This window comes from Nycticebus coucang, chromosome 8, assembly GCF_027406575.1.
Source record: "Nycticebus coucang isolate mNycCou1 chromosome 8, mNycCou1.pri, whole genome shotgun sequence".
Lineage (NCBI taxonomy): Eukaryota > Metazoa > Chordata > Mammalia > Primates > Lorisidae > Nycticebus > Nycticebus coucang.
Genome location: NC_069787.1, coordinates 74,920,296 through 74,948,107, shown reverse-complemented (window position 1 = coordinate 74,948,107; position 27,812 = coordinate 74,920,296). Strand labels below are relative to the sequence as shown.

The window sequence follows — 27,812 nt, the reverse complement described above, 5'->3', positions numbered from 1 at the left end:
CCTGTCACAATGCCTGGCTATTTTTTGAATGGGGTCTTGCTCTGGCTTATGCTGGTCTTGAACTTGTGAGCTCAGACAATCTACCTGCATTGGCCTCCCAGAGTGCTGGGATTACAGGTGTGAGCCACTGCACCTGGCTGAGAACATGGTAATTGTTAACCTGGTGTCTGAACTCAGGCTGCCTGGCTTTGATAGCTGGCTCTAACACTTACTAGCTGTATGACTTGGGCAATTCTCTCCATTACTCTGGTTTCAGTTTCTCTATCTGTAAAATGGAGTGCATGAAGATACCTTCATCATAAACTTGTTAACCTTTGTTGTGAAGATTAAATGAAATAACCCATATAAAGTATGTATGAAGTATGCTCAGTACATGGTCCATTGTACGTATCCATTAAATGTCAATTATTATTATTATTATTATCATTACACCTTAAGTGCAGTTACATTTTGGCTTCTTTTATGTCACATTACAATTAGAAAAGCTACTAGAAAAGATAAGGTTATGCAGCTGGCTTGCAGTCTGTGGATTGTGTTATATTTCCTTTCAGCAATAGTGTCCTGGATTCCTTTTGCTAATACCCATTGACCTCAAGCATCCAAAATTGTACATAGGCAAAATGTTAAGAGAATAAAACACTATATTTATTTTCTAATGGTAACTGAGTAACCTCCAAGTTTTGGAGAACAATATAGACTCTGATAATTTAATAAGGTATATTGGCTAGGTGTGGTGTTTCATACCTGTAATCCTAGCATTCTGGGAGGCTGAGGCAGGAGGATCACTTGAGGTCAGGAATTTGAGACCAACCTGAGCAAGAGTGAGATCCCATCTCTACTAAAATTACAAAATGTTAGCTGGACATTATAGCAGGCACTTGTAGTCTCAGCTACTTAGGAGACTGAGGCAGGAGGATCACCTGAACCCAGGAGTTTGAGGTTGCTGTGAGTTGGCCTGGGCAACACAGTGCCAGACTCTCTCTAAACAAAACAAACAAACAAACAAAAAAACCCCAAAAAAACACCAAGGCATGCCTCTTTGGTTTTAACTTTCCTTAATGATTACAGAACACAAGTTACTCAGAATTCATGCTGGTTCTGTAGTTTGACAGAACATAAAATGACTCTTGTTCATTAAAAGGAGTAGTTTATTGGGAACATCTTAGGAAGTTCACAGAGTTGGAGAGAAATGTAAATAATTAGGTCTTGACAATACAGGAAGAAAAGCCACTCTGGAGATCTGAAATACTTAGGACTTGAAGGTACTCACAGAAGGGGTCTTAACTTAGAGTCGTATGAAGACTGTGTTCTAGGGGAAGTGGGTTAGGCCGAAAATGCCTCTGACTAAACAAGCAAATTAAAAAGAGCATTCTTTGTCTCTATTCAGCCTTAAATCCCAGAAAACACAGGAGTTACTGATAAAGCAATGAGTCAAACCTGGTGTTTCACAAATTAGATGATCATAGACAAGAAGTAAGATGAAGAAGAAGAAAGGACAAACAGCCAAGAGGTCAGAGGCAGAAAGGGCCCACAGGCACTGTGACTGCCAGGGTGGCAGTGACTGATGAAGTGGAGAGGGAAGATGCAGGGAGAACAGCAGGATCCCTGGGGATCCTGCTGCATCACTGTAGGCGCCAGTAGTAGCGTCTGGATGATCAGCAATGTTCTCCAGCCTGAGGCTGAAGGACAGGGCTAGGATGTACTGAATGGGAATGCCAAGTCCAGGTTGCCCACAATGCCCATTTGTAGGGGACAGTAAAATAAATGCAAACTTACCATCCTGTCTACTATTTAGTTCCACATCCACCCTCTCCCTGCCTGAGATGATTGCCATCCTATCTCCTACCATTAATTCTTGATTTCCCATCTGAGGTCTCCACCAGTACCGACTTCATCTTTCTAAAGACTCTTCTTACCCAGAGAAATTCCCAGTGGCTTCATGTGGCCTACTCAATAACGTCTAAACCTCTCAGTTCCTATTTAAGTCTCTGCAAGATCAATGTTCTTGCCTCCGTCTCAATAGCATCTTCCCCCATTTACAGACCCTGCCCTTTGGAAAAATAGAAGTTCTTGAGTTTTCTGGAAACACACACAGGTTTTCCTGCCTTAGTTCATATTGCGCTTTCCGTCATGAACATCATTGACATGACTTTTGTTTCTACCCTGTTATGAGGAATTCCTATGAATCGGCAAAGAATCGTAATTTTCCCATGCCACGAACACACACTTTCTGCCTTGCCTTTTCCCAGCATTCTTCTATCATTTATCTATCACCATTCCCCAGACCTCCTGACGTAGACCCCAAACCTAAGACTTACTTTTCAGAGGTGTCCAAACTTTTGGATTCTCTGGGCCACATCGGAAGATAAAGAGTTATCTTGGGCCACAGGTTAAATACACAAACACCTACAAAAGCTGATTGAGCAAAAAGAAAAAAGAAAAAAGAAAGGCTGTGCATAATTTTCATGATATACATTATTGCCACCACAGATAAGCAAAAAAGGCTTCATAAAATAATTTTGCAGGGGCCTGTACAGACAATCTTTTTAAATCGTCAGGTAGGACCCAAGTTTGTGATCACTAATATAAAAAATAAAAAATGTAGACATCTAAGTAATAAAACATCTTTGGGCTTTTTTTGATATTTTTTATTATGAAAGTAAAAGTAGGCACAATAATACAAGCTAGATATTTAACATTTTATTTGAGAAACCGATGCATCAGTATCAGGGTCCATGAAAATAGTTGCCATTCTCAGTGAGTTCTTGAGGTGCTTGGTAGGTATTTTGGTTCTAATTTTACTCTTAATGTGCTTCATTTTTGAAAATATTTGCTTACAAATGTGCATGCAGCCAAAAAGTGATAACACGAATAAGGCATGATTGTGAAGCGAGGGATATTTGTCTGTGGGAAGACATGACTTATGAAAGTCCAGTAAAGAGACATGATCAAATGTTAAGTTGAATGCCAGGTTACAGCTCTATTCATTCCATTTGAAAACTGGCAGGTAACATATTTATGTTGACTGAAAATAGAGTTACAAATACACAAAAATAATTGATTATTTCCTAGAAATCTTGAAATAAGTTTTCAAATTCTTGTATCAAATCAAAAATCAAGGCTGCGAATTTTTTGCTGTTCACAGGACTGTTAATTGTTTGCCTTAATTTGAGCTGGTCACTATTTCAGTTTCATTCGGAATGTTTTGGTTTGAAACATTGCATTGATAAGTTGTTTTTCACCTTGAAGACACATGTTTAACTCATTTAATGAGCAATAGTTAAATCTACCCAAAATGCTTAATATGTAAGGCTGTTTTCATCATCAAGTTATGGCACAAATTTGGTTTTGGATACTGTGAACAACTTGATAATATGTTGCAAATCATAAAACCTTTTCAACATTTGGCTTTGATTTAGCCATATTATTTCTGAAAAGTAAATAATGTCACCATAGTCACCATTACTAGTGCTTTTAAGGAATTCCTGGAATTCCTTGGCCCGTATGAAAATCATAGTCTTGATAATTTGCATGACCTTATCCATTTTTAAAGTTTTTGTACATAAATTTTCTTCATGTACTATGCAATATACTTCATCAAATGGGAGTTTGATGTGGCAATGCATTGTCTTTTATAAGTTTTTCAAGTCCCTCTCTTTTACCTACCATCACTGGGGGCCCATCAATAATGATACTAAATATGTTGATAACAGACAAAGTCATTTTAGCACATTGTTTATTGCTTTGTATAAATTTTTTGATTTTGTTGTGTCTTTTAATGGCACTACGAAGCCACTTTTTCAGTGACATTATATTTGTCATCAATACCTCTAATAAAAACAGCAAATTATCCGCATTTGTAGTATCATTACTGTCATCCATCGCCAAAGCATCAAATTTAAAATTATCAGCTTTATTCACCTAGCTTCTTTTGATAGATTTTCCAATTTTTTTCAATTTGCCTGGCTATAGTGTGGTGAGACAACCTGATTTTAGAAACATTTCCCTTTCTTAGGGCAAATTATCTCTGCTATGCTTTCCACATATTGCTTAATAAACTCACCTGTTTTATTATTATTATTATTTTTTTGCTGTTAAATAGGCTACCATATAACTAGCTTTTACAATGGAATCTGTATGAGTTGTAACTTAAAATTTTTTATTTCAAATTAATATGAGGGTACAAATTTTTAGGTTACATTGTTCTCACTTCCAAGGTAAAATTCAAGTTGTAGAAGAGCCTTTCACCCAGGACAAGAGACTTGATCAGAAACGTCTCTGAAGATGACAGAGGAATGGTCAAGAAACACATGAAAAAAATTTTTGTTGAGAAGACAGATTTTTTTTCAGTTCTGCTATTTTGTCCTGAGGGCACGATCCTTCATACATGCATTGAATTTGGCAGCATGTTTTTGCATATAATGCCTTCTCAAATTTTAGCCTTTGAAAACTTCCACAAATTCCTTAGTAATGAAGCAGAGTGCCTTACTATTTGCCTCAACAAAAATGTAGTCATCTCTCTACTTGTCATTGAATAATCTTCCTTTTCCTGTAATTTTTCTTCTTGGGGACTCTGTTTTTTTTTTCTGGGATTAAAAATAATAGATAAGGGGGCGGCGCCTGTGGCTCAGTCGGTAAGGCGCTGGCCCCATATACCAAGGGTGGCGGGTTCAAACCCGACCCCGGCCAAACTGCAACCAAAAAATAGCCAGGCATTGTGGCGGGCGCCTGTAGTCCCAGCTACTCGGGAGGCTGAGGCAAGAGAATCGCTTAAGCCCAGGAGTTGGAGGTTGCTGTGAGCTGTGTAAGGCCACGGCACTCTACCGAAGGCCATAAAGTGAGACTCTGTCTCTACAAAAAATAAATAAATAAATAATAGATAAGGGACTATATATTTACTTTTATGATGAAAATTAGCTGACAGGAAAATAGAAAGCAAGGTTTGAGCCCTTCCAGCTTATGGTGCAGAGAGAGATGGACAGCTGATGAAAAGCATAGCAGACGAGGTGCAGGGTGCTACCAAGGTGTGTTAAGAAAACTTAATATCAAATGCTCACTGATTTTAAATAACATTTAATGCATAATGTTGCAATGGTAGATTGAAATATTATTGATAATCGCTGCCTTGCTAAGTCACCACAAGCACATAATGTCTGATGGTATCAATTCAAATGCCTGCGCTTGGAAGATTGCACACTAGAAGCTGTGCACCAGTGTAAAACTGAAGCCATGCATGGATACAAATAGCGAGAGCATACCGATATTCATTTTATGTGATGCTGTGACACAATATTGTTGTCTATAAAGGTCACACTTGAGAACTGTCCAATTGAATTCCACCAAAATAAAAGCAAAACTGCATGGGAATATTTTAAACAAGTTTACAGTTTCGCGTTGAGCCACATTCATAGCTTTCCTGGGCTGCATGAGGCCCTCAGGTTATAGGTTGGACACCCTGGCTTAGATCCTTTTGCTGTCTTGAACCCTATATCTAATTTATCAGCAAGTTCTTTCAGCTTTACCATCAAAATATCCCTCATGTTGCACTGCTCACTTCATCACCACTGTCACCTTTCAGACCAAATTTCCCATTGCCTGTTGCCTGGACTTCTGTATTGGTAGCAGAGGCAATCCTCTATCTGTACCCCTGTCCTTTTGCAGTCCTTTCTCTACATATTTAGAACAATCATTTATAATGTGAACCAGATCGAGTCACTTCTCTGTTTAAACACCTTAAGTGGCTTCCTATTGCCTTTAGAGTAAAACACAACCTCACTTGATCTGCTCCCAACCTATGTTTCTAAACCTCATTTTGTTCCTTTCTTGCCCTTGCCCTCATGCTTAGGCCAAGCTGATCTCATTCTGTTTCTTAATGAGACAAATTTATTGATGATTTATTGATGATTTGCATATTCTGTACTTCTTCTTTCTACTTCTTTTCCTGTCTGGGTCCTTCTCCTTTACATCTCAATTCAAATATCTCCCCTCCAGAAATGCTTCCTTCTTACTTAATCTAAAAGAGCTCATAGTCATTATTCTATCAAGTCATTCAGGTAATTTCCTTTATAGAGTTTATCAGAGTTTGCAATTATCTTAATTATTTAACTGTTTGTCTCTTGTATCTACCCCAAATGAAAATTACCTGTCTGCTTGTTCATTACTCAAATTCAAATGTCTGACACAGTGTTTTTGTTGTGCACAAGGGGCACTAAACAAGTCATTGCTGAGTGGCTGAATGAAGGTTCATTTCAAAGGCCATCATCCAAAAGTACTGAAATTAAGTCTTTTTAATACAGGCATTTGTTCTGTGAAGTTTGAATTTGGTGGAGGGGCTGCATTTGGGAGTTGGAGGGCCACATGTAGCCTTGAAGCCTCAGATCACCCCACCCCTCCAGTATTCCAATGTCTTGCAAGTAGTAGGAATTCGGTAAAATATTTTATGAAAGTATAAATAAAGGAAGTATTTACTCATTGTGGATTTCAGCTGCAAAGCCACAACTAGAGAAATGATTAAAATTTCCTTTTCTTCTCTCTTTCTCCCTCTCTTGTTTATTTATCTGCATTTGGGTCCTCATTGTCAGCTGCCTAAAGTTGTAAGCATAGTTTTGTGCTTTATTCCTTCGACTTGATATTTGCAGGTTGTACTCTGGAAATTGTTCAATCCCTAGGCAGGTGCTGTGATTCTACCAAATCACAATGCTAGATCCAGATGTTAAGTTGTTGCATTTGTTGCCATTATTCAAATCTTCAGAGCTTCTGTGCCCACTGCCTGGCTTACTGTTATGTCTTAATATTTATTCCCTGTAGGAAAATAAAACCATTCTTCCTTGTAAGTTGTTCATAGTTACCCTCTTATCGGCATGTTGTTTTATAAAAAGCTGAAATGGCTTAAAAACAGTTGTGAAATTCAAAAAGGGTGCACACAATCTATGAAGCTGGCAGTACCAGGTGTATCAACTAAATTGGGCATCCACTCTTTTGAGCTCAGAAAATCCAGAGCAGAAGAGTCTCTTCTCCCCAATGTGTCTTTTATTTATTAATCTCAATTTTCCTTTGCCCTGGCTCCCAGTAATCCTCTTTCTAGACTTTTAACAACTTGAGAACAGAGAGTCTGTGTTGTTTACTTCTATACCCCTAGCATAAGGGTGGGTAGTAGGCTTTTTATTAATTTACTAACTAATACGATCCTATCTCTTTCCCCAGACTTTGCTTCTCACCCTTTCTTGGACTGGCTTACTGTGCTGTATAGGTCCTGACCTTCTGGCTTCCCTTGGCCCCCAATGTCATCGCACTGGTTTCATGAAGAGTTCCTTGGCCCCTTAACCAAATGGCTGGATTCGGTTTCTATCCATTGTTTTTCATTTCTGTCCTTTGAAAGCAAATATTGTTTTCCTACAGCTAATTCTCTCAACAATGAAAGAGCTGTGGATGGGAACTTGGCTCTTACTGGCAGACTTTCTGACAAAAGCCTAAGACTGCTAATTAAAACTTCTACCTGAGCCAACAGAGCAATGTGAGTGCCAAAAGAGAGTTCATATAGACTCAGCCACGTTAATAGTTACCATTTATTGAGTTCTTTACACTGTCCCTGGCACTTTGCTCAGTACCACCTTCAACCCTCTCAGTGACTCAATGCAGTAGGAGCAGCTGTTTCCCCACTTGCCAAATAAGAAAATAGATCAAGTAAAAGTCAAGTGATGTGGATAAGGTCATATCAGCAGAGTTAGAATCTGAGCCAGGACTTGCCTAGTGTCAAAACTCAAGCTTTGGAATCCACCAGCGTGTTAATATAAGCTTTATTAATGGAAACATGGCAACCAGGAGATGAGAAATAGGAGATCACCAGGAGACCACACCTGCAGTTTTGTGCTATTTCTTATTCTATAAGATGAAAGTAAACAGATGCAGACTAGGGACTGTGGGTATTAGAAACCATTGAAAAAACTGGAGAAGTTTCAACTGGAAAAATAAAAGGTGAGAGTTGATAAAAATCTTCATAAATTTAGACTTCAGTACTATGGTAAAAAATAGATTTACTTTGTTCATTTACTACAAAAGTCTAGAAATGACACCAATGCATATTTGGAGTCACTCTCAGAAGTTTTGTGACCCATTCCAGATATCTGTCAATGGAGTCACCTCTTCAAGAAGTTATGAAGTTTTAAAGTTATTATTATTATCACTGCATATTTTCTTTTTTTTTTTTTTTTGTAGAAACAGAGTCTCACTTTACTGCCCTCGGTAGAGTGCCGTGGCGTCACACAGCTCACAGCAACCTCCAGCTCTTGGCTTATGTGGTTCTCTTGCCTCAGCCTCCCGAGTAGCTGGGACTACAGGCGCCCGCCACAACACCCGGATATTTTTTTGTTGCAGTTTGGCAGGGGCTGGGTTTGAACCTGCCACCCTCGGCATATGGGGCTGGCACCCTACTCACTGAGCCACAGGCGCCGCCCTATCACTGCATATTTTCAAAGAGAAGACAAATCTTCTAATTCATAAGTCTTCCCTTCGTTCAGTGGTTCTCAACCTGTGGGTCACGACCCTTTTGGGGGTCAAATGACCCTTTCACAGGGGTCGCCTAAATACATCCTGCACATCAGATATTTCCATTACAATTCATAACAGTAGCAAAATTATAGTTATGAAGAAGCAATGAAAATAATTTTATGGTTGGTGGTCACTGCAACATGAGGAACGGTATTAAAGGGTCACAACATTAGGAAGGTTGAGAACCACTGCCTCAGTTAATTAGCTTGCCTTCTTCCATAACCCCAAACCTTAACCCTAATGGTTTACATTTTATTGGTTTCTTTCCCTTGGCCCTTGATACCTATTGTCTTCTATTGCAGTTACTTAATATCCTTCAAGGCTCTCAGTTACTGAGGACAGAACTGAGTCTAATTTATGTGGCTGTCGTTTTTAACTCCCTAATATTACCTTGCAAGCTGTAGACATGCATAAAGCAGAATCTCATTGCTCCTAATAGAACTTCAGTAAGTATTTAGTATTCGTCCCGTAAATATCTACCTTGGTTTCACTATACCCTAGTTCCGAGACTATGAGCAAGTCAATTAAGCCCAATTCAACCTCTGTGCCTCAGTTTTCTCATCTGTAAAACTGACCAACTGGAGTTCATGTTACAACTAAATTAATTAAATCTGTGAAATTTTTAGAGCAGGTCCTGGCACATAGTAAGCACTATATAATGTATTGTTGTAACTTTTTGAGACTGTGTTTCTTTGGGGAAGATCCAATTCAAGTTTTTGTCCTTTAATAAGATGTATGGCACATGGTGTGTGGCTGATCCATGTTTGTTGAAATACATAATTATTAAAGGATGAGAGACAGACTAGACAGCCAGAGATGCAAGGTTTTTGAAGGACTTTAGAAGTCACCCAGAATAGAGATCCCCAAACCCACTACATGTTAGAGTATTTAAGTACTACAGCAAATTCCGGCTATCTAGAACTCAAGCAACTGGTATGTGACCCAAACAAAACAAAACAAAAATCAGAGTTTGAACTTGGTGTGCTGTTCCATCAGCTGATGATGCTGCATGCATTACTTCCGTGGCAACTTTGGGTTCTAAGCATCCTCCCAAACCTCCATGGTTAGGACCTTTACTGCCTTCCTGGCTAGTCAGAACGGGGTATGGACTTTCTACTGCTGCCTTTATACCGTCGTGTGTTTTTTGCGGAACATTTTAATTACACAGTAGCGCTATACTGATCTGATGTGGATTTCTAACTGGTCCTACTCTACCTATACTGTACCTTATTGCTACTGGGCCTCTGATGATACAGGGTTCAATAATGGAGTGTGTCGGGGTGCTGTGGTCGCCGGCACTGCACGCAGGCAACAGCCAGTACTCAGGTGGAACACACAGTTGCAAGAGATGAGGCTCCCCATAGGTGCAGGAGAGCCTGGAGCTACCTCTGCAGTAGCTATTTAACGAGACACTATACAACAGGTGTGTTGAGCCCTACGTACAAGGACCACAGGCATAATGATCACTACGTGCTTTTTCCCCACAGGCTCGACTCCCACCCTGATGCATTACAAATGTTCAAAGTCCAACACCTGCTTGCTAAGGAAGGACCAATCTTATCTTGTTAGAGCACTCAGTTGCTTGAGGCTTGTCTCCATGCCGGCCAGGAGATTGTCCCGTTCCCTCCCTCAAGAACCGGTGACCATTCCTATAAGCATGGTGCTCAGTCTCCTACAGGACTGTATCACTGAACTGCATATACAGTACTGGGATAGGGTTCACTGGGACTTGTATTCTCACAAACTTGGTAGTGTCCTAGACCCAGTTATGTGAATTATGTCTGCTTAATGCTGTGAGATTGCCTAATGTTCGAGACTTTATTTCTGTGTACGCACTGGTGCATACCCTGCGTACACATTGCTGTAATAGAGTAAAACTGTGGAACAGTAAGTGAAGTTTGCCTTTGTCTTCATTTGCTTTTAATGAGTGTGCTTCAATATCAGTATCAAGTCAGTATAGAGTTTATGGTGTGCCCTGGTATGTTATAGTAATGAGGCATAGAATTAGGCCTATTTTTTGTTAATTATTTAAGACCTTTATTAACAAGTGATTGCAGTTTGTGGACTTTTTTGAAAAGATCAAGATGTAAACTTCTATTACAAATTAAAAATGAAGTTCTAAAAATCTCAGCTTGACCAGATATGGAACAGTTTAAAAATCTTTGAAGGCGTATCGAGAAAAAGCAGGCTTTTAAAAAGAAACACGTTTGTTATTACCAAAAAAGAGGTCTTTAGGTAAAAATAATAAAACCCCATGCTGCATGGATAAGGCAGATAGTTCTAGTTATCTGATCAATGGGCAAAAAGCAAGCACTTGAGGCCTCCAGCTGCAATCTTTTGTTCATTTCTTATTGCTGGAATTTCATACTCATTTCTTCACGTTGGATGACTAAACCGGATGATGTTGGGGTGGTGAGCTGGAGTTTACTCACCCACACGCTGCTCAGCCGCGGGAGCCCAGGAACTCTTGGCTGGTGGGTCCGCTGCTTTGGCATCTGATCTCTTTGCCATCTTGGGGTTTAGGGTTTTCTGGGAGTCTGCATTGGTAACGGAAGTTGCGACGGTTCTGACGTTGAGGCGGATGCTGACCTTGGGTCTCTCGCCTCCTTGATCCTCTTCATTGCCATAGTCTTCTCTGGGCTGTCTGTGGCGAGGACGGCCCCTGCAGAACCATATTCTCTTACTGGCCTACCTTGTCAACAGCTGCATCCCTTCTCCCTGCGCAGGAGGGTTGGAACCTGGTGGTCCGCGCCGTGAGGTCTCCGCGTGTGGTAAGGCGGGAACCTTCGCCCGCAGCAGGGCGGGTGTTGTCCAGGCGGCCTTCAGGAGCTCTCTCCGATCTTGCTGCTTCTCCGCCCTCATATTCTGCTGGTAATTTCGTGGAGGCCCCTGCGACGTGGATGGCCCCTGTAATGGTTGAGGCCTGCCGGCTGTTTACCGCCTTGAACTGGAACTGCACCGGGCCTGTAACATTGGCTGCCTCCGCACCCTTTTCTCCTTCAACAGCATCAAACTCCAGTCTCCCCAGGTCCTACTGCCCATGGACTTCCTGGGTTCCTCTTTACGGCAGCCTGGTGTATAAACACACAGTCCTTGGTGCCACGCCTGTGGATGACACCATAGCTGTTTCTTACATTGAACCGTTTTACTGTCCCCCAAACCTTCACCTCCTGTGTTGACCTTCTTGTTCCTACCAGAGGCGCTGCGGATGTAAGGCCACCAGGGCCACCGCTCCCTGCGCCGCTGCCCGCAGTGCCCGGCTGAGCGTCCGCAGGGCTGAGGTCAGGGGCCGTGGCAGAGGGGCGACTGGCAGCCGCTGGGGCTCAGTTCGTGGTGATGGTGACTGGGCGGGGCTGGTTTGGGCAGCTGTGGCTTCTCCCGGAGTGATGGTAATAGGTCGGTGGTGGGGCTGCTCAGGGCTCTCTCAGGTTCACTCTCTGCTCCTGCTATGATGGAACTCAGGCCTATGTTTAATGGTAACTCTTGGGAAATCAGAAACTACTTTTATCTGCAGTCTAATCTCCGTGGGTGCCAGCTAATGGGGGAGATTACTGTATTAGTGTAAATTAGAATTGTTAAAATTTCAGTTCCTGGGTTCTCCCCAAGAGCAGAATCTTTTTGTGTAGGAATCCAGGAATCTGAGTCTTCCTTAATTTTACCAGGAATTTTCTGGTAGCTGGCCTTGCAGTTTCCTTGCTGGACTCTCATTTTATAGAGGACTAAACTGGGACACAGGTTGTATGATTCCAGGTTCAGAGAGCTTGGGAGTGGCTAAGCATGGCTAGAGCCAGGACCTCCTAGCATCTAGGCCACTGTGTTGTGGAGGGAATTTTGAATTATACAAAAACGCTATCTAAGATAACTGCCAAGGTTACTATCGAGTCAGCCAGTCAGTCCTCAGAGAGCTGTTGAAAGCCAGTTGTCGAGCTCTGTTTTCTAGAGTGTTCAGCAAAATGGCTCCTTTCTCTATCTCTCTCTTTTTTTTTTTGAGACTACGTAGCCCTCAGTAGAGTGTGATGGTATCACAGCTCACAGCAACCTCAAACTCTGGGGCTTAAGCAATTCTTTTGCCTCACCCTCCCAAGTAGGTGGGACTATAGGCACCCGCTACAATGCCTGGCTATTTTTTTGTTGCAGTTGTCATTGTTGTTTAACTGGCCCCGGCTGGGTTCAAACCCTTCACCCTTGGTATATGTGGCTGGCACCATAACCACTGTGCTACAGGCCCCGTGTCGGCTCCTTTTATTCTTTCTGTAAATGTTTACAATCTGGTACAAGAAATAAAACCTCTACGCAGTGAACCACAGTGCAATGTAGAAAATGATAAAGTGGGAGGTCTGGACAGCTGCCTATCCCATGTGGGCTGAGTTACCTGGCTGCCATCTTGAGTCCTGGACACCGTGGAGAAGTGGGAGGGTGGGAGCCCTGCCATTGTGGCCCTCCCCTTCTCCTCTTCCAGAGGGGATGATTCTCCAGCCACTTGATCTAGATTTATTATCCTGATCATTCGAACATTCTAAGACCTGCCTTTCTACATAACTTAACATCGCATACAGATTTCTCTTATGCATTTGTGTATTTAATAATTATTATTGTTGCCTATTACTGTTAGCTAGCATTTATTGCATGCCCATAGTATACCAGGCACTGTTTTAAGCCTTTATCTGTATTAATTCATTTCATCCTGTGTCAGAGGAAAAGGCAATTTCTCAAAATCTGAAACAACATTTGAAGCTGAATTTACTGTTCATTAAGCAAGTGAGAGCTGTACATATGTCTGAACAAGGCAAAAGTTGAGCTTCCATAGAGTCTGGGGAGGTAGAGAGGTAAGGGATTGGTGAAAATACGTCAGAGTGTGTATGATTGACTGGATTTCAAGTTTGGAGATGTGACTGGATGATGGATGTACTTTCAGAAGAAAAATGACTCAGGACAGGAAGAGGGGAACTGCAGCAAAGAGAATAGAGAGCAGAGGAAAGTGAGAGCCTTTCAGCCGTGATTGGCAGTAACAAGCCACAAACCTCACACCCGTGTTTGCCTAGCTGACTCTGTGCCCGGGGCTCTCCTCTCAGCCTAAGGTTCTTCTGTCACCTCCTGTTTTACTGATTGGGTTCTGTGCCTTCCCTGTCCCCAGCCAGAGGCATGTCCTGCTTGGTCAGGCCTAGGCTCCTTGCTGTGCTATCAAGTCCGAATGGCACACAGGCAACCTTAATGGTGACTCAGAGGAGGGCGGCATTATCACTGCATGCTTGAAGGAACCAGGGAGAATTCTTTCATTTAATAACAAAAGTTTATCAAATACCTAAAAACCACCAGGCCCTTTCTAGGTGCTGCAGAAACAACAGTGAAGCCAGCAGACTCAAACTTATGCTTTCATAGAGTTCACCTCCTATTAGAGAGATAGCAAATTAAGTGGATATATTAATTTATACAGGTATTCTATGTCACATGGTGGTCACTATTCTGGAGTCAAAGCATGGAATGAAGGTGTTGGAGAATGATGGTTCCAGCTTCATGTAGGGTAGTCAAGGAAGGCCTCCAGGAGAAACTAATATTTAAGGAAAAAAAATCAAGGACTTATGAAGATACCAGAGATGACAGCTGGGATCTTCTCTGGAGGACAGTAATAAAAGAGGTCTGAGGTCTGTGCAATAATAGGGCAAGGGGCTTAGCCTTAGAGGTCAGTATCAGGACTTTGACTTTTAGTTTGATGAGATGAGAAGTCATTGAATGGTTGAAGGAGAGGAGTCAGGTATGATCTGACTAACCTTTCAAAGGATCATGGAAGATACCTCCAATTGAGATTTCTTTAATACTCCCACAAAATCCAGTAGTTAGAAGGAAAATTCTGGATATCCATGCTCAGAAGAACACAGATTGACCTTGTATAGAATCTCCAAAGAGTCTTTCAACTTGGGTAAATGCAAGGGAGCAAGAGACACATTATCACATCTGGCCATAGAAATAAAATGTATCTGTCAGGCAAAGAAGCATAATCTAGACCCAATTTTTATAATTTGTATAGTACTTTTTCTAGGTAATTGTATAAATTATAGGGATTTCTTCAATTAGTTTATGTGAAGACAGTGACAATTTAAATTTCAGTGCTATTCTGGTTGCAAGTGGGTGTTTGACATTTTTAATGTTATCGTGTGCATGTGTGTGTGTCTCTCATACTCACATACAGAGAGAGAGAGAGCAGAAGAGAGGAGAGAAAGGGAATGAGAAAGAAAATCGGCAGGAGGAGAGAGAGAAAGAGAAACAGCTCTGATCTGCAACAGAGCTGCTGCTATTCCCTGGGCGATAAAAACCTGAAATCTTGCTAATGAGGTTAAAACAATTTAACTTTTTCTGTGTGCTTAATAATAGCATTGCCTACTGACATAACCAGGGTTCCTAAAATAATTTCCCTCTTTCACACTTAATTTTTAAGACCTAGAAATTGGGGGAGGAAGAAAAATACCATCAGGTGAAGAACGTTTCCATCTAAAAGCTCAATTCTAGTGCCTCAACATTTGGCCCTAAACCATGTTAATTGCATCCTTTTAAGTGAAAATGAAGGATGGAACTAAAATATATCATTGCAGCTCTGGGTGGTTTCTCTTTCAGTGAGAGGAGAAAGATTGATCTTTCATTGCAGATCCCAGCTTTCCCAAACTGGGGAACTTCCTGTGACATTTTTATTTTGTACCTTCATAAATATCATTTGTGTTTGCCAGTAATAGAATAAAAGGGTTTATAAAGCCAAAGAGTTTTACCAGAACATTTAACTTTGAAGAGAAGACCACATCTCTGCTATGATAAATATTGATACTGTTAGAGCCCTCATTAAGAATAGAAATGTTTGAAATACATGTGCACACACAGGAGAACCCCTGTGAGTTGACCACCCAAGGAACTGCAGAAAACTAGTCAACATATGGAAGTGGTCAACATAGGAATTTCTGTTGAACATGCGTTGTGCATATCCAGAAAATTAGTTCAACGTAAGGAGGTGGTCAATGTGGGAGGGTGATCATCGTTGGAGGTTCTATTGTATTTAGAAAGCTTTTTAATAGACCATCAGCATCTGTGTGGTGGATTTAAAATGAAAGGTACTTTGCAAGAGCAGTGCTGAAAAGTACTTTTAAAACTTGTTCCTGTAAATTTCTGTCACTAAATGAACATGTACATTAAAAGAAAGAGAGAGATACTGGTTAGGAAAAGAGAAAGCAATCCAATCAAAACTTGCAGTGGCAGATATTGGTCGAATATCTGGAGTAAGTTGCCAGAATTATTTTTGTGGAGGGCTATTTTGGGTAGGCAGAAACCTTTCTTCTCATATATAGATTTCCATGTTGACTTTTAACCTTTTGTCCCTGGTCTGCAATTGTATAGTCCTGAACATGTCCTGAACCATCCTTCATGTTTAAACTGCAAGTTTGAAAAGTTTAAAGGCATTAAAAATGGATTTATACAAACCATCATGTTACTCCTTTTCTTTTATCATCCTTTCTGAAGGAAATTGCTGAGACAGTAGAGAGGGGCTCTCAGGAACAAAGCAGTGTCTGTAATACGGAGGGGTCATTTAAACATAGGCTTAAAATGGAAAATTAAGATTAGTGCCATGTTTATATTGCTTACCTTTCCTTAGGAATGGTTTATTAAAAGGGAAGATAGGGTTATCCCTAAAAATTACAAGAGCGTGTGTACAGAAAATAGACATGTGCTTGTGTTTACAAAGATCTTTTTGTACCATAAATCCATTTTTAATGCCTTTAAACTTTTCAAACTTGCAGTTTGAAGGGCATTTCCACAACTAATGTGGGTTGCATTTACATTTCTTGAGCTTCTTTGCACTCCATGGTGATAAGATGCTGGAGAAACGGAAAAGAGAACTTTCTTCCTATTTAGACTTTGTAATCTAGTTCATGGAGAAATTGACCAAACACTACGTGCATCTGAAGGAGGAGGGTGGGTACATTTAGAGAAACATGCTCACATGTGTCAGTCTTTTATGAAGAAAGCAGCCAGCTCTGCCTTTGATGATTCCAACATTTTGTTTGTTGAAAGTGACCAGATGATCCTTCACAGCCCCTTCCATAATTCAGATGCATCAAATATATGATGGATCTTTATGAAATTCTATTTGGTATTCTAATGTGGAAATGTATTATCAGTTCCTTGAAGGAAATAATTTGTGTATGGCCAGCTGCCACTTTCTTTATCTCTGCACAGAACTTCATCCTAGAGCTCAGAAATGCTAAGTGGATTTGCGGAGGGAAATATCAGTTATATGATTTATCTACTTAATGAACCAGATTCTGAAGTTAAAACAACTATTATATAATTTGTGTTTTAAGGGGATATTTACAACACAGAGGAATGTTAATCCAGGTAAAATTTGAAGGGCTTTACCCCCGTTCTTTCCCCCCCATGCCTCATTTCCCTCAACTACCCTACCTTGCACTCTGCTGTGGTGGAGTGAGGATGTCTCTAGGGAAAGTATTTGTTGGCAATCATTTAATTATTTGTACATGTGTGGAAGTGCCAGTGACTGTTTTACTCCCTCTTTGGGATGGTTGCTGTGTAAGTCATCTCTCTGATTGTGGAAAGCATTATTTTTTCAACTTCAAACACTATCCAGCATGGGAATTAATAAATGCAAATGGTGCCTTTCCTGATTAGACCTGAAATTATACTGAATAGATAGTTAACACTTTATGTACTAACTCAGCCCAATACAGAAGAACATATATATTAAGATTGATTTACATAACCTATAATTTGTGGGCTTTCTGAAATTTTCCTTAACTGTACCATGCCATTGAGTATTCAAATAGTCAGCTCAATCTCCCAAAGGATGCATTTTTATATTAGAAGAAGGTTTGTCATTGGGAGCTTGGATTGTGATCCATTTCCCACTCTCCCCCCACCGGTGTGTTTTGGTGTGATATAATATATTATCTCAAAAAATGCATTTTGTTTGTGTGGTTCCAGGAGATAATGATCAACAAGACATGGTTCCAAATAAGAAGAATGCTGTTCTTGTGGATGGGATTGTACTGAATGGCCCTACAACAGACGCAAAAGCAGGAGAAAAATTTGTTGAAGAGGCCTGTCGGCTAATAATGGAAGAGGTGGTTTTGAAGGCTACAGATGTCAGTGAGAAGGTAAAGATAAAAACCTATAGGAAATTCCAAGAATGGGAAAGATAGTTTTTTTTCTCCATATCTGTGTGTCTTGGATGTCAGAAAGATGGGAAGAACAAGCTTCATTTCCTCTCTGCCTTTGCCCAGAGGAATGTTCAGATACCCAAACTTGGGCCTTCCCTCACCCAGTCTGCTTTCCTTATGGGGCTGACTCCTTACTCCTCCAGCATTATTTGTGGGAAGATTAGCTGAGACCCTAGACCTTTATCAGATAAAACTGTGAAGCCCAGTGATAAAGTTTCCTGCTCTAGATAATCATATAGATTATGAACAACCTGCTGATCTGATTTATACACCTTCTAAAACATGTTTGCTCTCCATTTTCTTGTGCATATTCTCCGTGTTGCTAGTGAAAATCAAGCAGAAGCCAGAAAAGTGTGTGGAAAGTTTATTACCCTGTTTCCCTGAAAATAAGACATCCTCCGAAAATAAGACCTACTTACAGGAAAGATAAGATGTCCCCTGAAAATAAGACTTAGCGCATCTTTGGGAGCACACCTTAAAATAAGACACTGTCTTATTTTCCGGGAAACAGGGTATTATTATTATTATTATTATTGTCTTAGTAATCCGGAGCTCATCTGAGTTTAGACTATAAATCTTGGGTTGTTAAGTCTGACTCTTGACTGGTACCCATTACTGGGTCTAGGTTACAAATTCACATTCAGATTAATATCAGAACTACTACTAAGGACATCTGTCGTGATGAGTACTTACTATGTGCTTAGAACTGACCTAAGGATTACTCCATATGTAATTGTGTGTTTAATCCTTACAAACCCCGTAAGAGGCAGGTTCTATTAATTGTCATCATTTTAGTGATAAGGAAGAAATACAGGCACAAAGAGATCAAATATCTTGCCCCAAATTACACACTAGTGAATTTCGGAGCTGTGACTTACATCCAGGCATTCTGACTTAGGAATTAGCGCCTTGAATTATGCCTTCACGTGCCCCTTAAAATTGCTGAATTTTTCTTTATGACCCTGATCACTTTTCATGCTGAAAATGGATCACTGAATGGATGTGTGAAAAAGATATTTACCTCAATTTCATTAATCAGAAATAAATAATATTTTGAAAAGCTTTTGATTGTGAACTGTATTTTTTTTTATTTTTGATGACATACATTTGAGACAACTAATAGGAAAATAGATTGACCTGACCCATGAACATGGAATAGTTATGTTTGAGGCAGAATCGCTGATGCTTCTTATTTATCCAGATTGCATATTTACAATTACATATTTTCTTGTGTTCTCTGTACTTGTGAAATACGTTAGGCATGCTTTCCTTTGGAGCACAGCACTCCTTTGGCAGGATTTTTTTAATTGGCCTTTATTCAGTCATTAAATATTAACTGAGTTTTAGCTATGAGTAAGGCATTATATTCAGCCCTGGAGGATATAAAGAAAAATACAATAAAGGCCTAGCTTTGAACAGAATTTGTAATCTAATTGAAAGGATAAGTTTTCAGTAGAAAAGAGAACAGGGGGCCCCACTGAGAATGTGATAAATGCTAGGAGGTTGGAGCAGACTTTTGGGATTACACAGAGGATGGGCACTTTGAGCTTGGATGTGAAGTGTAAAGGTTACAAGATGTCTTTGACATAGCAAAGGGACTGTTTTCCCTGGAAAGAGCTCACATAGGGAATCAATGAGATATTAGATGAGAGGAGGAGGCTTAAAATCCCGAGTTATCCTAAGTTACCAGTTGAGGAACTACAAGTCCACAGCAGCCTAGTAGATGTGCAGGCTATCCATGTGAAGGTGGACTGAAAACTATGCTGGGGTTGAGGGCAGGAGGTGAAGTGTTTATACCACTAAACATTGTCTACTTTGACTCAGATGTAGCAGGACACCATTAAAAGGTGACCTGTGGAAGTATATCCATGATTAGCGAGATGATGACTTCTAATGCCCTCTCCAGCAGATTCTTCATCAGCATTTTTTTAAAATTATATATAATTTACGTTCAGTAAAATTTACCCCTTTTGGTTTTAAAGTCTGGGAGTTTTGACAAGTCATTTGTATATCACCACAATCAAGACATAGAACAGTTCCATCACCCCCCAAATTTCCCTCTGCCCTTCTTTAATAAACCCCTGCCCTCCTCTCTGGTCCCTAGAAATCACTCCTCTGTTTTGTTTCTCTATAGTTTTTGCCTTTCCAGATGGTCATGTAGATGGAATCATAATGCAAGTAGCTGTTTGAGTCTTGCTCTTTCCCCTCAGCAGACGCATTTGAGATTTATCCGTGCTGTTGAGTGCATCAGTCATCAGCTGTTCCTTTCGGTTGTCTCAGGAGATGTTGATTTATCTCTGCCTGTCACAGGTAGAGAATCAGAGCTTAGCTTTATACCACTTGCACAACTTGACACTTCCTCCCACTTCCCCCGACATCCACCTCCAAGTCTTCTCACTCCCTGACTCCTTCCCCATCCCTCTCCTCTCCTCTGCAGCCAAACTTTTAAAGATTATCTACACTTCCTCCCTCCTTCCATTTCTTCACCTCCTACATCCTCACTTCAAGGCAATCTGGCCTCCGCCCCCACCTTCCTAAGTCAAACTGCTCCTGCCAAGAACACTCCTTGTTGGTGAATCCATGAGCACTTCAGCCTTCATCTGATTTGGCATCTCAGCAGTGTTTTGACAATGGTGACCATCTTCTCCTCCTTAAAACTTCTTTTTTCTTGGTTTTAGTAACACTAGACTCTTCTAGGATTCCCCCTTCCTCTCTGGGCTGTCCTCCATAGCATTGCTGAGCTCCTCTCTCGTCGCTCACTCCTTAAGTGTTGGTTTAGCCTAGGGGAGATCCCACATTGCTTCTCTTTGCTGTAGGTTCTCCCTGAACCATACACATATTGTACGTTTACTGTTATGTTTTTGTAGTTATTGTCTGGAACTCTGTCCATGATCTTTCACAAGAGCCCCAGATCCACTACTATAGGCCCCTTTTGGACATTCTAAAGGTGCCTTGTACTAAATATGCTCAAAACTCATCATCTCTGACCCACCCTCAACCAGATCCATCTCCCGCTATTCCCTTTGCCAGTCTAAACCTTCTGTCCAAGCTAGAAACCTCAGGATTATTCTTGGTTCATCCCTTTCTCTCTCCTTGAACATCTAATTGATTTCCAAAGTCTATGGATTCTGCATTTTAATTACTCTAGAAACCACAGGCTCCATTCCCACAGCACAGCTGTCATCCAGAGCACCACCTTCTCTTGCCTGGCTTTCTACAGTTACCTCTTATTTCCAGTTTTACTTGGAATCTCCACATAGCAACTAAAAATGCTGACCCAAACACAAATGGGATCATTTCATTTCCCATTCTGAACATTTCAGTGGCTTCCTTAGAGCCAAGTTCAAACTCTGTGACATGCCACAAAAAGCACATCATGATTTGCATGAGCCTCGTTTGTCTCTCTGATTGTTCATTAATTTATTCAACATATCTTTATGAACACCTATTTTTGTGTAGGCTCTGTGCTAGTTAATTTTTGAAAAGTGAGCAAACCAAGGTCTCTTTTCTTATGGAGATTATGTGGGACATAAAAAAGAAATGAATAGCAGTATGAAAGAGTAAAAAGGATTGATAGAGATGGGGTAATGGGCAGATTGTAATTTTAAGTAAGAGGATCAAGATTGCTGTTATTGAGAAAGTGACCTTTCAGCAAAGCTTGGAAAAAGTGAAGGAATCAGGGATAAGCCTGTTTGGAGGGGGAGCGTTCTAGGTAGGGGACACAAACCGCACAAAGACGTAAGATGGGAACATGCTTGGTGTATTCAAGGAACAGTAGAAGGGCCAGGCTGGCAGGGGCACAGTCAGCCAGGAGGACAGTAGTGAGAGAGGAAGGACAGCCAGGGGAAGCAGATCACTTGGGGTCATTTTATGTCTTTGTAAGGATTTCAGCTTTTGCTTTGAAGGAACTAGGGGGCTGTTGTATATATCTGATGAGAGGAGTGACCACAGCTTAGGTTTAAGAGGATCACTGGCTGCTAGGTGATAGTAGAGTGTCCAGGACAGAGTACTAGCAGAGAGAAAACTTAGGAAGCAACTTCAGTATTCCGGTTTTATATATTGCATTTCTCTTTCCTAAAAATCCATGGGTTAGCCACACCAAACTCACTTATCTATCTAATTATCCCTAGATATGCTAAAAGATCCCTTATTTTTCACCTTTGTTCTTTCTGTTACTTTCATCTAGAAAGCTCCCTGTATTACTCAATGCCCTAACCTTTGTATGAGTCGCTCTACTCTTATTTATATAACCACTTAGATATTGGTTTCTCTAGGAAATCTTCTTTGACCTTGTAAATGCGAGGTGGAGCCCCTCATTTGTCCCATGATATCTGTATTACCATCTTAACTTTTCATGCTGAACTCTAGTGGCGGGTTTAAACCTCCCCCTTGCCTGGAAGCTTCATAAAGGTGGAATCCATCAACTCACATCCTCTCCATACCTGGCTCTGGTGGGTCGTGGAGTAATTGTTTGTTGTCACTGAATCTCCAGGTGTGTGAATGGCGGCCTCCTGAGCAGCTGAAAGAACTTCTTGATTTGGAGATGAGAGACACAGGCGAGTCTCCCCACAGGCTGCTGGGACTCTGCCAGGATGTGATACGCTACAGTGTCAAAACTAGTAAGAACTTAAATTTACTTTCTCTCTCTTTTTTTTTTTTTTTGTAGAGACAGAGTCTCACTGTACTGCCCTTGGTAGAGTGCCGTGGCATCACACGGCTCACAGCAACCTCTAACTCTTGGGCTTGACTGCTAACGCAATTCTCTTGCCTCAGCCTCCCGAGTAGCTGGGACTACAGGCGTACTTTCTCTCTTTTAAAAGCATGATTTGTCTCTCAGTAAAGTGGAGTATAACGATGTTTATGGGATGAGAAACCTGGATTAAAAAAAAAAGTGGTTTTGATGTTTTTATAATCGTCTGTTTAATCTCTAATCTGAATTTATTGTCCAAAGTCCAAGATCAGTTGATAGGAAAGCTGTTGGTGTTAGTATTTATATATAAATATCATCTTCACCTTGCCAATCCCCATTCTCCATTTACAATCAAGACCATCCATATAATTGCAACTTGTCTCATGTTGGCCCAAGATGGCAAATTATATTACATAAATTTGTTAAGAGATTTTAAATCTTGAATATGCCAAAAAAAAAAAAAAGTTCAAGAGGGCATCTTTAATAAACAGGAATAGATTTATTTGGAAGAAACTGAAGAACCTTTGGCAACTGATAAATTATAAATTACTTCATCAATCAGCAGAATCAAAAATATAAACACCTCTAAGCAGATATAAGAAAAATGAGTATGTGGTAAAGTTTTTGCTAGGATTTTTTTACAAAGATGTCATAGCCACTGCAGTCCAGTCTTTTTTAAATGTAGTGATGTGACATTGTCTGTCTTACCCTGAGGTACTATTCCAACTTGACTGCTAACATTCTGTTCACTTAGTGAACAAGTTTCAAAAATGGGGGAATAACTTCCCAAAATTTGCATCTCTCAGTGTGATGTAAAGGTAATCTAGTGCTTAATACCATATAAGCATTATGCCTTGTGAATTCTGACACTAGATTAAATTTAGTGGAAAGAACGTAATAAAATTCTGGCTAAAAATAACTGGATTATATTCCCTCGAGAAAGTCTGGTGTATGTATCAAAAACTCAGTTAGCATTTCTAAAGCAGAGATACATATCTTATTATTATGGTGCATGTTAGAAGTGTTGAATGACATTTAATGCAGCAGATTTTTCAGTTAACTGGATATTTTCCATAATGTTACCATGGAAATCAATCATAAATTAACACAGAACTAAAAAGAAAAAATGGTATTAAAACTTGTAGCAATGCATGTTTTTTCCCCCCCGGATCAGAAGAACTTTTCCATGTTTCAGTTGAAAAGACATTTTCTTTTGAGATTTTTGGTTTTTATTGAACCTCTAGTTTAAAAAAGAAACAAAACTAAGACCAAATGCTGTGAGTTGTAATGAGAGGTCACCAAATAAAATGGTTCCTAAATGTAGAAATAGACCTCTTGCCTTTTTCTCTGTGATGCTGGGCTTTCTGAGATTGCAAATTTTAATTCAGTTTAGCCTAGTGTCTGGTGTGAATATTTACACTGTGGAAAGCCAAGAACCTTTATGAGACCTTTTATCTGAGAAGGAAAAAATTTAAAGCTGGAACTAGAAGTTATTTAAGTCTTTAGGGTGACTGTGTTTGAAGTAAGCTGAACCAGAAAGTTTATAAAGCTATATGATGACTCACATGGTATCCATCTACAACATGCTGATTGCCCTGGTCCAATCTGAAAAATGAAAAGGCCACTCATTACCCATAGCCTGAGGTGAACCTGTGGGTCAGTAAAATTCATTTGGAGAGAGGAAAGTTACTACAGATATTTTCTTTTTTTTTTTCCACTTTTTTTTTTATTATTAAATCATAGCTGTGTACATCAATATGATCATGGGGCACCATACACTTGGTTCATAGACCATTTGACACATTTTCATCACATTAGTTGACGTAGCCCTCCTGGCGTTTTCTTAGTTACTTTGCTAAGACATTTACATTCCACATTTACTAAGCCTCACATATACCCTTGTAAGATGCACCACAGGTGTGATCCTTTCAATTCCCCTCCCTCTACCCATCTCCCCCCCTCCCTCCCCACCCTTTCCCCCTTCCCCTTATTCTTAGGTTGTAACTGGGTTATAGCTTCCATATATTTTCAGAAATAAAGGCCACAAGCAGACTGTTCAATAATCCATTTCTCACACTCTGGTTTGGGTGTGGCTTGTAGAAAAGAGGAGCAGGAAAATCACAACTATTAAAAGAATGCTCAAGTTTTACTTAGAAACATTTTTTCAGTAGAAAGGGCTGTGGTATGGGCATTCAATATTTTTTATTCGTATATAATCATGGTTTGAATAATTTTTAATTGAGGGATAATTTATATTCAAAGAGGTGAACAAATCTTAAGTATAGATTTGAATTTGTACCTATCTGTACATAGGGAGCCATCACCCAGACAGAGACACAGATCATTTCTAGGACTCCAAAGGCTGCCTCTATCCCCTTCCCTACTGAGAATTCTTTCTGCAAAGTACCTAGAATTCTTACCTCTAGCTCCATGGGCAGCTTTGCTGATTATCAATGTCATGTAAGTGGAATCATGCTTTATATACTCAATTGTGTCTGGCTACTTTCATTATCTGAGAGATTCATTTATGTTATTGCTGTATCAATATTTTTTCTTAATTATTATTGTGTAGATAAATACACTGTTTTAAATTTACAGACCACCCAAGATTTTTCAACCAGTTGTACGCTGGACTTGATTATTACTCCTTGGTGGCCCGATTTATGACAGAAGCATTGAACCCAAGCGTGTAAGTGCCATGCTACTAGAATTTCACACCAAACGTGGATTTGAGATATTTTTAAATGAATTAAGTTTTATTCTATACATTTCAATTTAATGGTTTCTTTTGCACAGTGTCATCATAAATAATGGAATAGTCTTATGACATGTAACAGTATGTAAAGAGGTGTTTGATTTGTACAGTGGTACTGTGAGATGGGTGAGATAGGCATTGTTACCTCCATTTAACAGCAGAGAAAATTGATGAAGCCACTTTTTATTAGTTCTTGCATTGAAAAGCCTTTATCTGTGCTACATGTTGGAGAAACATTTTGAATAAAAACAAAGTTCGATTCTGCCCTCATGGTGACTAAAATCTGGAGAGGGAAAGATAGATGCTAATAGAAATTATCCATACAAATTAATGTGATATGCAAAGTCTCAGATGAAGAAAAAGTGCATCGTGTTATAAGTATAAATGAGGCATTTTTCCCTAGTGGGAGAAATGTGTACTAGGAAAAAGTGGCAGAAAGAACTGAAGAATGAGTAAATGGTAACTAGGTGAAAAGGGGAGGAATGAGTTGCAAGTAAAGAGAACAGCACCTGTAAAGGCCCTGTGGCAAGAGGCAGCATAGCATACTCTAGGGCATAACTGAGGGAGCTATAGAGATGGCAGTGGAGAAGGAGACTGGGAAGATAGACAGCAGCCAGACATTCAGGGCCTAAGCAACCATGTTTATGAGTGCCATGGAAAGTCGTGGCAAGGTTCAAAAATCACTGGGTTCCATTTGCTTATTGAAAAGATGTCTGGAAATATGGAGAGCTGATTGGAAGGGACCAGTTAGAAGGACATTACCTTAGTCTAGTGAGAGATTGAACATAGACATTAGAAGTATTAATAGAGTGGGAAAAAATGTATTTAGATGATAAAACAGAAAGGACTGGGTAATATTACACCTTGGAAGTGAAGATAAGAGGGAGAATGTTTTGGCACGAGGCTTGAGTTTCTGGCCTTCTATAGCAGGGGTCAGGGGGTCATGTCATTCATTGACATAACAAGCACATGGGGAGAGGACCAGTTTCCAAGTCCTTGGTGGAAGAACCAAGATCAGGAATTCAGTTTTCAGTTGTGGGAATTGGAGTTTGCAGTAACTCCAAAATATCCAAGAATATATATGAACTAAGCTGAGAGATATATGGGTCTAGAATTCTGATTTTGATATGATAGGCATAAATTTCAGTGAAATGACAGCAATGGAGTAGTGGGCATGGATGAGATTCCCTAAATCAGTGATTCTCAGCCCTGACTGCTCATTACAATCAACTGGGAAATTTTTAAATAAAGCTATCGATACCTTTTACTGGGTACATCCCATGAATTGATATATTTACGAAGCTCAATAAAGTGATTTTAATGAACAGCCATGATGAAGAATCATCCAGGGGACCAGGGTGTAGAATGAAGAGAGAACAGGGCTTAGGACTGGGCCTTGAGGAGTCCACCATTTAATGGTTAGGAAGAGGAGAGTCAACCTACAATGGAGAGAGAAGAAGCAGAAAATAAAGGGGGAGAGCATGTCTAGTGTCACGTGTTGCTAGGTATTCAATTAAGACAATGAATAAAATAAAATATGTCCAGCAACGTGAACACCATTGGTGACCTTAGAAATGTTTTGGTGAAGTGACAAGAGTGTGTTCCAGGTTACAGTGGGTAGAAGTGGAAGTGGTAGGTAAATCAGAAGATACAGTCAAGTTTCACAACTCTTTGAACATATTTTTGCATATCCTGGATTTTTTAACTCCTTGTTTAGATTCCTTAATCTGAAATATTTAGGTTTTGGAACAACTAAATTACTACTAATCTGAACCATTCATTCAAAGTGTAGCCAACCCATGAGTTCATTCCATATTGTCCTCTCTTCTGCCTTCATGTCTATTCGCAGGTTTACAGTTGGGCTAGCTTTCAAAGGCAAGTTTAATACTGACTTTTCTATTACATAAAAAAGAATGATTAATTTTTATTGGTAGGTAGACATAAACATGTATACATTTCTCATACTTTTGATGTGTATAAACTGGTTTCACAGTATGTTTGAAAACAGAACCCATCTTATTTTAAAATGACATGGTGTCTGTAGAGTGCTTGACACAAAAATAGGTGATATACAGCAAGATCTTCAACATTTTTTGCCTCCATCCAAAGGCTTTCCCTTTTGGATGTTAAAATAATTGTGATTAAATTCTATAACTATAAATTGAAATGTGTCTGCTTAGTTTATGTATTTAGAGTACATGTTTATTGAGCTAGAACTTAATGTAATCTCTTACTGAGTAGGAGATTATAGATATTTAGTCATTCTCAGGTTATCTGGGAAGAAGAGACTCAAACAAATCATGGTAACTTTTGTAATTAGTGTTCCCTGGGAAGTCACTCTAGCTGGGATTTGTGAGCAGGACATTTATTAAGGAGTATCCTGGGGATCAGCCTAGGTGACCTGAGGAGTTGGGGAGGAGCATGTGCAAAGGTGGGGTCAGTAGTTAAGCTGCCATGCTGGCTCATGGCTATCTGAGCTAACCTTTGGCGATCTCTGGAGAGACATTTTTCCTGAAAAGTGGCCCAGAAATTGTCTGGGCCTCTATACCTCCAGCTTTAGCAGTTGTCAGGTGTGGACTGCCACCAGAAAGGGTGTGGCCTTGGG

The 27,812-nt window shown here is 40.0% G+C and overlaps 1 protein-coding gene across 2 annotated transcripts in view; it reads left to right on the top strand.

The window, feature by feature from the left end:
• The window catches only part of GADL1 (glutamate decarboxylase like 1), a 188,321-nt gene that overhangs the window by 23,574 nt on the left and 136,935 nt on the right, over positions 1-27,812 (top strand). For both annotated transcript variants that reach the window (XM_053598935.1, XM_053598934.1), the window contains exons 2-4: positions 17,527-17,699; positions 22,255-22,381; positions 25,051-25,141. In XM_053598935.1, the coding sequence (XP_053454910.1) occupies positions 17,527-17,699; positions 22,255-22,381; positions 25,051-25,141 (391 nt within the window). The remainder of the gene's footprint in view (positions 1-17,526; positions 17,700-22,254; positions 22,382-25,050; positions 25,142-27,812) is intronic.